General features: G+C 51.1%; 4 protein-coding genes across 4 annotated transcripts; 3 read left to right on the plus strand and 1 right to left on the minus strand.

Moving 5' to 3' along the window:
- Window positions 1-687: 687 nt before the first annotated feature.
- On the plus strand, window positions 688-1,245 carry TRIVIDRAFT_129118 (uncharacterized protein; the record flags this gene model as incomplete). The annotated part of the gene is made up of 1 exon (XM_014104954.1): window positions 688-1,245. A coding segment is annotated over one exon (558 nt), but the record flags the coding sequence as incomplete, so codon positions are not given.
- A 1,337-nt stretch (window positions 1,246-2,582) lies between these two features.
- On the plus strand, window positions 2,583-6,834 carry TRIVIDRAFT_73591 (uncharacterized protein; the record flags this gene model as incomplete). Its single annotated transcript, XM_014104955.1, has 3 exons — window positions 2,583-3,617; window positions 3,676-4,934; window positions 4,986-6,834. The coding sequence occupies 3 exons, from the start codon at window positions 2,583-2,585 to the stop codon at window positions 6,772-6,774; spliced, it is 4,083 nt and encodes a 1,360-aa protein (XP_013960430.1).
- A 2,220-nt stretch (window positions 6,835-9,054) lies between these two features.
- On the plus strand, window positions 9,055-10,420 carry TRIVIDRAFT_229280 (uncharacterized protein; the record flags this gene model as incomplete). Its single annotated transcript, XM_014104956.1, has 3 exons — window positions 9,055-9,402; window positions 9,468-10,080; window positions 10,182-10,420. 3 exons carry the CDS (start codon window positions 9,298-9,300, stop codon window positions 10,418-10,420), a joined length of 957 nt encoding a protein of 318 aa, XP_013960431.1.
- A 1,433-nt stretch (window positions 10,421-11,853) lies between these two features.
- On the minus strand, window positions 11,854-13,785 carry TRIVIDRAFT_82279 (uncharacterized protein; the record flags this gene model as incomplete). Its single annotated transcript, XM_014104957.1, has 2 exons — window positions 11,854-12,878; window positions 12,940-13,785. The coding sequence occupies 2 exons, from the start codon at window positions 13,752-13,754 to the stop codon at window positions 11,969-11,971; spliced, it is 1,725 nt and encodes a 574-aa protein (XP_013960432.1).
- Between the last annotated feature and the right edge of the window lie 959 nt (window positions 13,786-14,744).

Genomic DNA, 14,744 nt, shown 5'->3' on the forward strand with positions numbered 1-14,744 from the left:
TCAATATGAACTTGATACGATAAAAGTCTAGCATTATATGGCAACTCTGCAATCACTTCAAACTAGAAATAAACTCGGGGCAAATACAACAATCAGTACATTCAGTCAACCATGCCACCAAAAGCAAGAAGACGAAACGCGGCAGTTGCAGATGATTCAGACACGCCACAAATTCAACTAAGGCGTTCCAAAAGGAGAAATAAAAAAGCACTTACACCAATGGAAAACGAAGGCCAAGCTGGACCAGAGAGATTCGCGCCGTGGTATCCTCTTTTACAAAAAATCAGGAGAGATGATCGGAATCAACAGCACAATGACTCGAGCCATATCCCGGTAGCGAAAGACGATTCACACCAGGCTGAGGAAAAGTTGGGAGAAGAATTTGTCGACATTCTCGAGCATATACACCACAGCTTGAGTGTCGCTCCCAAAGTATTTGATAACCATCTAGTCCCTTCAAATGAGTATCCAGCTGTACAGCTGCGAAATGGCGTCCTCACGCTAGATATGTCCAGACCACCGAGAAACTTGGAATGGCTGCAAATGCGACTCAAGTCTGCACGGCATGTGCCCGACTGGCCTACCAACAAATGGCAGTCTTACACAATGCATTCGTATCTAGGCACAACAAAAGAAGCCATCATGTTTGAGATGATGCCACTGTTCCAAGCATTTCCAAATCGGCCCGAATATATCAGAACATTTTGTCAGCGCTTCGATGATTTCCCGGAATACGCACCTTTCGCCCTAGGAATCGAGAAGCCTTGTCCCGGGTTCGCTCAAGGCTTCAGATTGGAAGCATACCCGTGCATGAACATTGAATACGTATCTGCCGCTGTATGTCTTGTTCGCGATCATGCTTCGCTTGTTCACCCACACCTCGCTGGCGATTTTACATCTGGAGATGTCAATGATTTAGAGGCAGTCAGCGCACGCCATGGTGCGGCACTCGTCTACATGAGGAATCTGGCTCTCGCTCACATTAGAGCAGAAATCTTGGAAGACATGGCAGGAATCATGACTTTTACCACGAACGGCACGTATATCAACTTCTTTGCGCACTATGCGTCCACCTCTGCTGAGGGTAGGCTGGAATATCACCAATACCCTATTGCATCGGTGAATCTGATGGGCTCTTATTTTGAGTTTATTCAGGGCGTCACCATGCTCCGGAATTGTCAGGATCATGCCCTTTTTATTGCCACTCATCTCAGAGACGATTTGGAGAAATATCATATGAGAAATGGAATCAATGCATGGACTTATCATCTAGATGAGGATAAACACATACTGTCAGAAGGCGAAGACAGTGAGATGGAGGATGGTGAATGCAGAGAGTATGGAAACAAAGGCAGTACTCGTCGAGACAATCTCAAGAGAACTGGCATTTCAGGGAAAAGGATCTGCATGTACAATGAAGCTAGCAGTTGTATTAAGATAGGGCCCAACACACGAGCAGCGAGGGTAGAAGAGAAGGGAGGGTCTGGATCTAAGAAACGACCAGCCGGCAAAAGTCCTAACGAAGCTCCACGAAAGCGTAGGAGATGATCTTTTCAACGCCGTTCACCACCAGGGGACATTGTATATATAGACAATAAATCTCAGAGCAGTTACCAGCAAAAGAAACACAAGTCTATTACCGTACATGAAAGTGAGATTATGAGCAGCTCGTGATGAGATATTGAGAAGAGATATACTAGTTGCATGTACTTTGTACACACCAGATGACGCAAACAAACTGTGAATTGTGACTGACAAGAAAATGTACGTACCCCGTACACCATCCAAAATAGGCAGTGAGGGCAAAAAGAGAAATCCCCATCTCCGTTATGAAGAACACAACATAGAGAGAGAAAACCCAAAAAGAATGACACCTGAGGGATTCGAACCCTCGCCTATTACTAGACCGCGATTCTGGACTAGTCCTGAACACGGCGCCTTAGACCACTCGGCCAAAGTGCCTTGATGATTGGATGGGTGGAGGAGGCAGATTTTGCACTATGAGCTCTTCACAGCAAAGTGTCACGTATCTCCGGTCGGCTTGGCGTCCTGGAGTGTTGTATTGCGGAGTAATGCTTCTAGCAGCAGCAAGGATTGTTTTGAATGGAATGGAAGACAGCTCTCGTCTGAGTGTTGTTGATTGATGCTTTGTGTCTTCTCATGGCATTTGAGTGATTTATAGGTCGATAGAAACACCAATCAGACTTTTCGTCATCTTGCAGGATGTTATACAAGACGTCTCTCACCAGGTATCATTCATGATTGATCATGTTATTCCTACGGAGACGGAACCCCGCCACTGCGAGGACTAATACTGGAGCTCTCCACACCCCGCCATTCAAAGTACACGCACATACACCTTTGTCGGCAATCATCGCCTCATGTAGCTACCCGTTGTTTAATCCGACTTCGCTATGAGATAATTGCTCACTAAGCAGCTGAGTTGATGTAATATATATACTGTAGCATTAGACCGTTGAAGTGCTGCTCTTCTCTCATCAAGCTCATTGTCTGCTATTGAAGATCTTTTTGGTGATACCCCTCCATCTCCATATCTTTGTCATCTCATCGTCACCCTCATCATGGCAAATACATCCAAAGAGCGCGGCATTCGCATAGCAATCGACCGAGGCGGCACCTTCACCGACTGCGTTGGCGAGTACAATGGCGAAGAAATCATCATCAAGCTCCTCTCTGAGGACCCGGCAAACTACAAAGATGCGCCGCTTGAGGGAATCCGGCGCATCATGAGCCATTTCCTCAAGCGGGATATCCCCCGCGGCGAGCCCTTGGACACATCCAAGATTGATTCCATCCGCATGGGCACCACTGTAGCGACCAATGCGTTGCTGGAAAGGAAGGGCGAGAAGATTGCCATGGTCGTCACAAAGGGCTTCAAGGACTGCTTGACGATTGGGAACCAGTCCAGGCCCAAGATCTTTGACCTGGCTATCAGGAAGCCGGATGTCCTGTACGAGCAGGTTGTCGAGATTGATGAGCGCGTCACACTGGAAGACTATGCCGAGGATCCGGAGAGGACAATCACGGCGACAGATGCTCAAGCGGGCACCAAGGAGGCTGAGGGTAAGGACCTCGTTAGGGGTCTCTCCGGCGAGACGGTCAGGATACTGAGGCGCCCGGAACACGACGACATAAGAGCAAAGCTGCAAAAGGTGTATGACTCGGGAATCCGCAGTATAGCCGTGTGTCTTATGCACGGGTATACGTTTCCTGACCATGAAGCCCTGATAGGCAAGATCGCAAAGGAGATTGGCTTCCAACACATCTCACTCAGTCACGAGCTAATGCCCATGGTGAAACTTGTGCCGCGAGCAACATCAGTCTGCGCAGATGCTTATCTAACTCCCGCAATTAGGAAGTACATAGATGGCTTCCAAGCAGGCTTTGAAGGAGGCCTGGGCACGCAGAGCGTGAAGCACGAAAAGGGACCCAAGGGCGCTCGCTGTGAGTTTATGCAGAGCGATGGTGGTCTTGTGGATGTCGACAAATTTACGGGTCTCAAAGCCATTTTATCTGGTCCGGCAGGAGGTGTAGTAGGATATGCCATGACATCGTATGATGAAGAGACGAGGGTTCCCGTTATTGGATTCGACATGGTAAAATTTCTCGCCTACATTAATCTTCGAGTTACAACTTAGTCTAACCTTGAAATAGGGAGGCACTAGCACAGACGTCTCTCGTTACGGAGAGGGTCGGTACGAGCACGTCTTTGAAACAACCACTGCCGGTGTCACGATTCAGTCTCCTCAGCTTGACATCAACACCGTCGCCGCTGGTGGTGGCTCTCGTCTCTTTTTCCGCAACGGGCTGTTCGTTGTAGGACCTGAGTCTGCTGGTGCTCACCCCGGCCCAGCTTGTTACCGCAAAGGTGGCCCTGCAACTGTCACAGATGCCAACCTGTACTTGGGCCGTCTCCTACCTGAATTCTTCCCCAAAATCTTTGGCAAGAATGAGGACGAGGGGCTGGATCTGGAAGCGAGCAGAAAAGTGTTGCAGGAACTGGCAGACCAAGTGAACCAGGAGACGGGAAAGAACTTGTCCGTCGATGAGGTCGCTTTTGGATTCCTAACAGTTGCCAACGAGACCATGACAAGGCCCATTCGGTCCATCACTGAAGCAAAGGGCCACGATACCTCTAAGCACAGACTGGCGACCTTTGGCGGTGCCGGCGGTCAGCATGCCGTCGCCATCGCGGAATCTCTCGGTATTAGCCAGATCCTTGTCCACCGATATTCATCTGTCCTCTCCGCCTACGGAATGGCTCTTGCAGACGTTGTGGATGAGCGACAAGAGCCTGATTCTTCAGTCTGGAAAGACAGCGGCAAAGTCATCACTGAACTCCAGGCCAAGATGGAGAAATTAAAAGACAAGTCACGAGCCGCTCTCAAAGATCAAGGTTTCGATGAGAATGAGATTGTGTTTGAGGAGTATCTCAACTGCAGATACCGCGGTACTGAGTCTGCTCTCATGATTATCAAGCCTAGCGAAGAAGAAGCAAAGGCGAATTTTGATGGCAAAGACTGGGAGTTTGGTAAGGCGTTTGTCAAGCATCATCGCTACGAGTTTGGTTTCACGTTGGATGATCGGGACATCATCGTAGATGATGTGAGAGTTCGCGGTATTGGAAAAAGCTACCGCCATCATGAAAAGTCCATTGACCAGCAGCTCAAGACGATCAAAAAGCAGGAAGCTTCTACAAAGAAGCAACACAGCGAACAGGAAGTTTACTTTGATGGCGGCAGAGTCAAGACTCCTGTTTACAAGCTCAAGGACTTGAACGAGGGCGATGTGGTCAACGGACCAGCTATGCTGGCAGACGGAACTCAAACCATTGTCGTGACTCCACGGACCAAGGCTCTCATTACGGGAACGCATGTTGTGCTTGATATTTCGAAAGAAGGTGCCAAAGACGAGTATGCCTATAGACCCGCCTATTATGTTAGAACTGAACTAATTATGAATAGGTCCCATAGCACAGGAGGAGACCGCGAAGTCGATCCCATCATGCTCAGCATCTTCGGTCACAGATTTATGGCTATTGCAGAACAAATGGGCCGAGCTCTGCAAAAAACAAGCGTTAGCACAAATGTCAAAGAAAGACTCGATTTCTCCTGTGCCATATTCGACGCCTCTGGTAACCTGGTAGCCAACGCACCACACTTGCCCGTACATCTAGGAAGTATGAGCCACTTGGTCCGTCGACAAGCAGAGATTTGGAAAGGACGACTAGAAAAGGGGGACGTCATCATCTCAAACCACCCTTCGTACGGAGGCACCCATCTTCCAGATGTGACGCTGGTGATGCCCGCCTTCGACCCCAAGGGCGAGAACATCCTCTTCTACGCAGCATCCCGAGCCCACCATGCCGACATTGGTGGAATCAGCGCCGGCAGCATGCCACCGCACTCTCGCGAACTATTCCAAGAAGGAGCCTCCATTAAGAGCGAAAAGTTAGTCAGCGGCGGCAAATTCGATGAGGAACGTGTTATCGAGCTTTTTTATAATGAGCCTGCCCAGTATCCTGGATGCAGTGGCACGCGATGCCTTGCCGACAACATCAATGACCTGAAAGCGCAGGTCTCTGCCAATAATAAGGGAATATCTCTTATTGAGACTTTAATAGAGGAATACGGCGAAGAAACTGTTCAGTTTTACATGGTTAACATCCAGAAGAATGCCGAGATGTGTGTACGCAGGCTGCTCAAGGACGTCTACAAGCGATTCGAGGGCAAGGAGTTATCCGCTGTAGATTATATGGACGACGGAACCCCCATTCGTCTCAAAGTCACCATCGATCCGGAAGCAGGCGAGGCTGAGTTTGACTTTGAAGGAACCGGTCCCGAAGTATACGGCAACATCAATGCTCCCCAGGCAATCACCTATAGCGCCATCATTTACTGCCTACGCTGCCTCATCTCCGAAGACATTCCCTTGAACCAAGGATGCCTGAAGCCAATCCACGTCAAGATTCCCCCCAAGTCTCTCCTTTCACCATCCGGCAATGCAGCTGTCGTCGGTGGAAACGTACTGACTAGTCAACGTATTACCGATGTTGTGTTTAAGGCCTTCCAAGCTTGTGCTGCCAGTCAGGGATGTTGCAATAACCTTACATTCGGATTTGGTGGCAATCAATCCGGCAAGCAAGCTGTCAAGGGCTTTGGCTACTATGAGACTATTGCAGGTGGAAGTGGTGCTGGACCCGACTGGGTTGGTACGAGCGGTGTGCACGTTCATATGACCAACACGAGGATCACAGACTCGGAGATCTTTGAGCGAAGATATCCCGTTATCTTGAAGGAGTTCTCCATTCGAGAAGGATCAGGTGGTGACGGTCAGCACCGCGGAGGCGATGGAGTCATCCGAGATATAGAATTCCGTATACCGCTGCAAGTGTCCATCCTCAGCGAGAGGCGCGTATATCGTCCATACGGTTTGAATGGTGGAGAGGATGCCCAGTGTGGGTTGAACCTATGGGTAAGAAAGGTGGAAAAGGCGAATTGGGAGCGGTCCCTCAAGAGGCTCCAAGGGGAAGAGGACGCAGGGCAGACGGAATATGAAGAGCGGCACATCAACTTGGGAGCCAAAAACACAGCTGCCATGTCAGCAGGGGACCGCATTATCATATGCACCCCTGGAGGCGGAGGCTGGGGAAAGCCAGGCGAAAAGAGCAAGGAAAGGAAAAGAACCGATTTTACTGAGAGCTGGAGCAAAGGCAGTTTCGCGGCCAGAGAAGAAACTGCCTTGCAGGCTTAGTTGGGTCATTTCCAAGTACTAGTCCGGAATAGACGTAAAGCAGACAACAGATGTTTAAAAAGACAAGGATGACGATTATGATCAAATGAGAGAAATGATCACCTTCCTAAGCTGTGCTGAATGCTAGGAGATCTGTAGGAACACCTGATCCGTGCTACTGACCGGTAAGCAGCAATCCCAGCCCTATTTACGAAGTACTTGGCTTCCAAAAACAACCAACCTGACAAGGTCGAAGTTGCACAGGGCCAGACGCCCCGGTGAATGACTTTGGATAGGGGTTCAAAATCAACCCCGGTCAGGTAGCGAATTTAGACACAATACTGTTAGCTAGACTCATCCTGTCCATCGCCCAGCAAACGCTGCCCATTAGCCAGTAAAATGGTGCTTTTCAGCCTCAGCCCTACGAGTCAGGCTGCCGATCTCCGATGTGCCGTGGTTGCATCCTTGGCCCCCAAATCCTTCGAAGCGTAGCTACTGCAGTAGGTAGCATACTCTGCACTCTGCCGACCTGTGCTAGAACTTTTGTGACCTTGCATGCTACTCTCTCGCCAATTACAAGGCGTACCACGGTTTAGGGGAGAGGCTCCGCCATGGCTCTTGAGCGCGATGCGGTGGGATCGGTGATCGATTCACGACGCTCTGGAGGCATGGCCTCACCCTAAACCTAGCCCGAGGAAAGATCCGAGCCGTGGTGCTTGTCTAGCCCCACAACCAGTTCTGTTCCATGTCCGGTGGCCTTCTCGACGTGTAATCCGCCGACTTGGAGCTTCATAGAGCATCGTCCTATCATCCTGTAGCACTCTCTCCTGGATCATCTTGAATAGGGAGCTCGAACGGAGGATGAACTATTTTTGACGCACGGCTATTATGTGTTATGCTGTCGAAAAGTGCCTCACCCCGTACGGAGTACCGTAGCTCGTTTCGTTGGCTGCATATGGAGTTTGTCATAAACCCCGGTTCATGTCGGCCGACCCAATGGCCGAATGCCCTTGTCGACTCCATATAAGAGATTTGACAAAAAAAACTGTAGCACTTGTACGGAGTACCTGTAAGCACAATGGAATCCTAAGAAATGGGAACAAAGACTGTGATCGTCGGGGAACCGGAAACACAACACGTGCATTGCATATTCAGCGTTGTACCGGCAGGGTACCATGCCTGTCTCGGCTAAATTGACACTTTTGCTTCTCTTCCTTGGAAGATTACCAGGAAGCCGCCTCCGCTTCTGCATGATTTGGCCTTGTTAGCCAGCGTTAGATGCAGCTCCTAGCAGTAGTGACGCCGCTATCAATGCTCCTTTGATAGGAAGCTTTGCCAAAGTCGACACTAAAGTTTGGAACTCCGAGGCCTTTCGGCATCTTGTGATTCTTACTTACAGCGGGCTTATCAATTCGGCGGGTTTCTCTCTGCTGCCCTTCTCCATGTCTTTTCTGTCTATGAAACCCCCCTTTCATTTATTTTATTTTTTTGGAGCTGCTGGTGTTCAAATCCTTGCTTGTTTCCACAGGAACCCTAGTCCAAAGAGAGTCGTGGATGCATGAATTGATAGACATCCTTTTATCTGTCTTGCCCGCCAGCTGACCAGCAGAATGGAGATGGCTTCGTTTACACAAAACCGCCCTCCGTCCAATAGGCGCCCAGCAAAGGGCGTGGCATGCCACAAAATGCCCTGGGCGGCGGCTTTGATTTACCACTCCGGCACTCTATGCCGAAACTGTGCTTAGTTGTCTGAAACGCCTTGTCCCCTTTCATGAGATCTCCCGGTGAGGCGATCAGTGGCCCTTACGGCGGATCAGTTCGTTTTCCCCACATGGACCACAAACGCTGCGATGCTGCATCGTCACCCATCTATCACTCAACCGAGGCGCCAAAAAAAGTTGTGCCCTGATAATCACCTGCTTCACAGGCCACCATTCCGTAAACAAAGATGCGGCCTACTCGGGCCTTTCCGGCCGGAGGGCCATATGCATGTAATAAGGAACCGTCTCGTACTGGCTGCCGCCGCCGCCCTCTGCCGCCCTAAGCACACACACATGGCCTGCGGCATAAGTGAAAGGAAGTGTATCCCGAAACAGAAAAAAAGCCAGGCTTGCCCACGGCAGCTCGTCCCCCCCCTCTCATTCCCTCCCTTCACCGGGTCTCTTGTGACTACAGTAAGAGGAAAGTCGGATAGGGTGGCGTATCTGGGCGATTCCGGGTGGTTTCTCACACATATGTATGTGGCCTTTTCCCGCGGCAGGCCAAGACGTCTGTCCATTCGTTCGCTCTGCGTGTCGCATATGCACGGCAATTGCAGCATGGTGTGTGTATGGGCGAATGTAACGTCAATGTCGCGGAAAATCGAGAGCCCCCCAGTTTGGTATTTATACGCACATGAACCGCACACTACCTCGCGACGCCATTAAAGCAAGCCGGCGGCCATCCAGATCCCGGGGGAGGAGAGCAACACTACGCATTCACGCCTAGAAAGAGTGCAGAAACACAGAGGACGGCGGCCCAAGCTGGCCGCGGAACGGTACCATCATGATGCGGATTGCAGTCGCCGGCGGAAGAGGCTTCGGGTTCCTGCTGGCGACGGAGCTGGCACAGGCGGCAAATGCCTACAACGTCGTCGTTCTATCAAGATCTGTTGGGTTTTCCGCGCCACATTCCCATCGGGCTCAGAGCTTTTTCGTGTTAACCCTGCGGCGCAGGCAAGACCCGAATTCGATCAATTCGACGTCCAAGTTCACGTCGTGGACTATCACGATCACGGCAGCCTTGGCTATGCGCTCCAAGGGGTCGACCTGGTCATATCAACAATCTCCGGCGCCGAACAGCTAAACCTCATCGATGCTTCCGGGCGCGGGCGCGTCCGCATGTTTGTGCCCTCGGAATTCGAAGGGTCGCTCAGCCGACGACAGTCACGCAACGATCCCCTGGATCGCGGGTCATCGCAGGCACTCGCCTTGCTCAAGCAATGGTCCGAATCATCACGAATGAAATATACCGTTTTCTCATGCGGCCTCTTCATGGAGCGCTTTCACCCTTACGGGCTCTTCAATACGTTTAACATCGGTCACGGCTCTGGCGTTGGCGGCGCTGGTGAATTCCTCGTCAACTTTAGTACGGCCACGGCCGAGTATGCGGAGCGAGACTCCAAGGGACATTCAGTACGTGTCTGCCTGACATCGGTGTACGACGTGGTCCGATACGTCGTGGCAGCCGTCGACCTAGGGCCCTCACATTGGCCCCAAGAGTTTACTATGTGCGGGGACCGGATGACAGTCCGAGACCTCATCAACGCCTGCAGCACCGCTTCCAATGGTTAGTTTGCCCCCTTTGCCGCCCAAAACCTCAGACTTCCTGGGATACCCACGCCAGAAAAGCTGGCAGGTGACACAAAGAGCTAACGGGGATGTCGTCAGCGGTGTTTACGCGGCATGTACGGCAGTACGCGGAGCTGGAGACGTACCTCAGCTACTCTGCTCAGCTGTGCGACTATGATAAGGTGGCATACTATCAGAGGCTCGTTGCGACGGCCAACGGGCGATACGATTTTTCGCAGGCGACGCTGAATGAGGCCGTCAACCGGAGCAACAGCGTCAATGTACAGCCAGTCACATTCGGCACCTGGTTAGCGGGCATATGGAATCAAGCATTTTGACGGATAGCCACGGCACGGAGTTTATTATCTTGTTTTTTTCTTTTTCCTTTTTTTCTTTCCTTGTTTTTTCTCTTATTTTCTTGGCATTAACATGTCATGGACTGGCTGGAGCGGGCGTTGCATCGGGCTTGCTTCCTTTTTGCAGCCCCTGAGGGGAAAAAAAGCAAAATACTCCATGGGATAAACTGGGAAATTGGGCCAACGAGCTGGAGCAAGGAAAATTAACTGTCGATGCCTGCGTCTTGGAGCACTTGCTCGCAGCGGCCTGTAACAGATAGATACAAGCCTCATTTCACCTCTGCGGTGGCACGAGGAGTAGCAACTTGGGAATGGATGGAAATAGCACGATACCCAAAACCAATTTCCACAGGTCGGCCGAGCAAGCCCCAGGCCGTGTATGGCTCATTTCCCATGCTCCGGTGATTCGTCTGTTTGTCCCGATGTCTCAGACTCGCAGCCACTTCGTAAGCACTCGATGCTTGCTGCGTGCTGGCAGCAGGCCATTGGGTCACGACGAGCCCGCCCAAGCCACAGAGGGCGAAAAGCGACACTGTCTTACCCATGTCTTGAGCAGAATCTGAGTTGTGATGGTGCTTGAGGAGAGGTTGGTTTGAGGGAAAAAAGAAAGGCGAGCTGAATAAAAGGGCTGGGCAAAAGTTTTACGGGTTAGTACGAAAATCGCAGGGAGGTCGCCTGAGGGTACCTGCGGTGGTGGCTGGATATTGCCGCACCAAACTTTGATACATCAGATGTCAACCCTGGTACCTGAATAATACATGTGCTGATTTATGTCAGCTCTCCCCCTGAAACATGCCTAAACATGCCTATATTTTTACTTCTGCCTAGGTACGAAGCATATCGCCAGTGCCTGGCTGGCGGAAACCCCACAACGGATAGACGGGACGATTCAATGAGGCAATTCAGTGGCGGTAGCTGTCGGGATGTTTTCCCGGGGAATTTCGTAGTGGCTGACACTTGGCATCTCGGGGATGATTTGGCGGATTCCTGGTGCCTAAGAGTGATCTGATTGATCAGGTACTGCACATCAGCTGTTGATGACGCAGTACGGACGAGGGATGTAGCCCAGCGACATGCTCGGCCATATGGAGGGAGAGTGTTTAGGTGGATAAAAGCAACAAGCATTGGGTGAATACAGTACCAGCGGTGCTTGATATGGGGAGAAGTTATCCTGCATCACAGTGACCACATTTTACGTATTGATGTGTCATGGGCGGAAGAAATGCCATTGTTGTATATCAAAGCCTTCATAGACCTGCTACCTACACAGGCACTATTGCTATTTTCTTCCAATAGATATATACTAGGTACTATCGTTATCTAGAGGTACCTTGATTAATATCTTCATCATAATCTTGAATTACGCACTCCATCTTGAGTAGCAAGAGATTTTTCCTGATCGCCCCGATGATGTTACGTATTAAGTAATTTGGAACACAGTATGCCGGATAGCCGCTCCCTTTTTATTGATCTTCTGGTCCTCAATCTATCTAGTGTATTGTTGTGCAAGATGAATAACCGAGACAAATGCTAAGCCTCTGCTTCAGGGTCAAACTCATCGCCAAACTCGGTCACAATCCACAAACAGAAAGCCTCCCAATCCACCCTCCACTGTTTAAGTCTATCTGCTTTTATGCCGCTTCCAAGACTGGCCTCTTGGATACCTTTCACCCATTGCTCCTGGTCTTGGTCTTCAAACGTTGACCATCGAACGCTGTTTTCGGCCAAGCTACCCAATCCAGCCAGACCCAAGTTGTCCCAGCCTTGAAGGGCTTGCCAAAAATCGTGAGACATGCCTGCCGTGTTTTGGCCCAGCATTGCCGGGTCATCGTTGCAGAGGCTGCACGGAACTCCACGGGCAAGAAGAGCGGGTAAGGGGTGTGCAGTCACGGAACCGCAGAGCCGGAGGACTTCGTTTGAGATGGGGCACGATTCGATGAGGATACGTTTGTCCTTGACCATGTCTATGAGGAGAGGATGCTTATATAGACTGAATCCATGGCCTATGCGGCGGGTGCCCAACAGTATGGCGTCAAAGAGGTTGTTATCTGTGCTAGAGCCGTCACCGAGCGTTTCACCTGCATGGAAGTAGAAAGGCAGGTTGACGCCCTCCTGCGCACACTGCTTTCGGAACCAGAAAAGCTCGGGCAGCAGGTTTACCAGCGGCTTACCGAGATCCTCGGGTCCGACGAGGTCGTATCCCGCTATGAGATTAGGGAACTCCATCTTGGTCGTGATGCAGTGGTCCATATTCTCAACTATACGCCGCGTCTCAGCGCTCCGGAGAGTCGTCCAGATGAGTGTGAGGCCCCAGAAACCCTTGCCTTCCTCGGAGGCTTGGAACTTGGCGACTTCCTCCTGGATGACCTTGCACATGTGGCTGTAGTCCGTCTCCGGCTCCTCCCTACGGTCACGGCAATAATCGAGTGGCCATGTGAAACTGTGTGTAGTGTAAGCCTTCAAGTAGTTGTGAAAACATCAAAACATGCGGGGTTTCATACCGAAGCTCGGCCCAGTTGACGCCGTCGGCCTTGAGAAGCCCCATCAGGCGCCGCAAAAAGGCGCGGAACATGGGCTCGTAGTGTATCATGGTCGCGACGACGACGAAGCACTTGGCAAACTTTTCCCAGATGGCATCGATGCCATGGTGTTGCTCGTGGCTGTCGACGAGAGAGAGCGTACACCGGCTCTTGAGCCACTTTAAGAACCCAGTCCGGCCGCCCTCGGGAAACTCGTCAGCCACTTTGGTGAGTAGCAGAAAGGTGCCCGACTCGTAGCTCTCATCCCATATCGACCCGTCTGCCCTTTCCTTGGCCCTGAATCTAAACCGCACGACTGAATTCTCCCTAGCTTCGTCGCTTGTGAGAGGCACGTCGCTAGACATGTGCATGCCGGGAGTCTTAAGAAGCTCATCGAGAATAAAGTCAAAGTCCACCATCGCGTCCATGTGGGCATGCAGCAGGGACCCCTTTGGCATACGACGAACAATCTTCCACAGGTTGGTCTTCTCCATGCGATCCTTGGCCATCATGAACATCATTCCCGGGAAGATGTTCTGCTTGGTCTCCTGGGCCAGCTGCTCCTCGACGCTGGGCGTCCAGACAGCGGCCTGTTCATGGGCACGGATGCGGTCGACGATGGCGCAGGCGCGTCTGGCGATTGGCGACAGGGACTTGCGAAAGGACGCATCTGATCTCGTCTCCTTCTCTTTGCTGATGAGGCTCTCACGGCCCGTCAGATACTGCGTCACGAATGGATCCGACGTGGACGGAATATCTTGGGAGAGCGCCTCCCAGAGGTCATCAGGCATGGGCATCTTGGGCGAGTGCTGCACGTTGTTCGGCGTCCTTCAGTCACATGCGCTTGCGAGAGAAATAGAATCAGAAATCAGCGAGGAACAAGGATGGGACAAGGATAGTTTGAGGATAGACGAGAGTGGACAAGCGGTCTGCCGTACGGAGTCCCGGCTGCCTTATAACAACTCGGCCGGCTCCGAAACGGGGCTCCGGCGAAAATGTAGCTGAGGATTTGAGCAGTGAGTCACGACCGAGCCGCCAGTGGAACTTTTGCTTGCCTCGTGGTCGATTTGAGTGCGTTGGTGAAATGAACTGATCGCCGTGAAAACGCGTCAAAATTCGGCCTGTATGCAAGTGGGATTCACGCGGCTAGACTCGCATGTGGCTTGAGTGGAGGCTAAATTACATGTAATTAGAGTGACAGCCCTATTGCAAGATTTTACAGTGTACATAATCTCTCGTGCCATGCGAGGAAACCTGAAAATGAGACGTCTCTTCTTGATGACAAGGAAGCAAAAATGAATGTCTCACTCAGCCCGGTCTGTCATTTCACGGCGACCCATCTGCAGGCAATGTTACTCCGTACTTGTGCTCGAAATACATCGCATGCATAATACAAGTGCTGCGTCGGGAGAAAAAACTCACGGGATTCTACCCCAATTACAAACAAGCTATGAAACAATTCGGCCGACCATTTAGTCATTCCTTAAGCTTATGCACAGCTAATCACGTAAAACCAGCAGTATTATTTGTCAATCTAGTTCGAATCGTCTCAAACGTGATCATCCGCCAAATCACAGCCAAACCCCTGTAATCACGGCCGGACAAGCAGCCATTCGCAGCCCCAGACGCATTTTCCCCTCACAAACTACCGTCCCATCGCCACAGTAGGTGAAACTCCCGTCTTGGCCAGTCATCTCTCTCGGCAGCCTGTGATCAGGCATCTTGTGCCTGAAAGGGGGAATGCGCTACTGGCCAGAGCTAGACATGTTCTGGACGCTGATTCGCCA

The sequence above is a fragment of the Trichoderma virens genome, assembly GCF_000170995.1.
Source record: "Trichoderma virens Gv29-8 chromosome Unknown TRIVIscaffold_2, whole genome shotgun sequence".
NCBI lineage: Eukaryota > Fungi > Ascomycota > Sordariomycetes > Hypocreales > Hypocreaceae > Trichoderma > Trichoderma virens.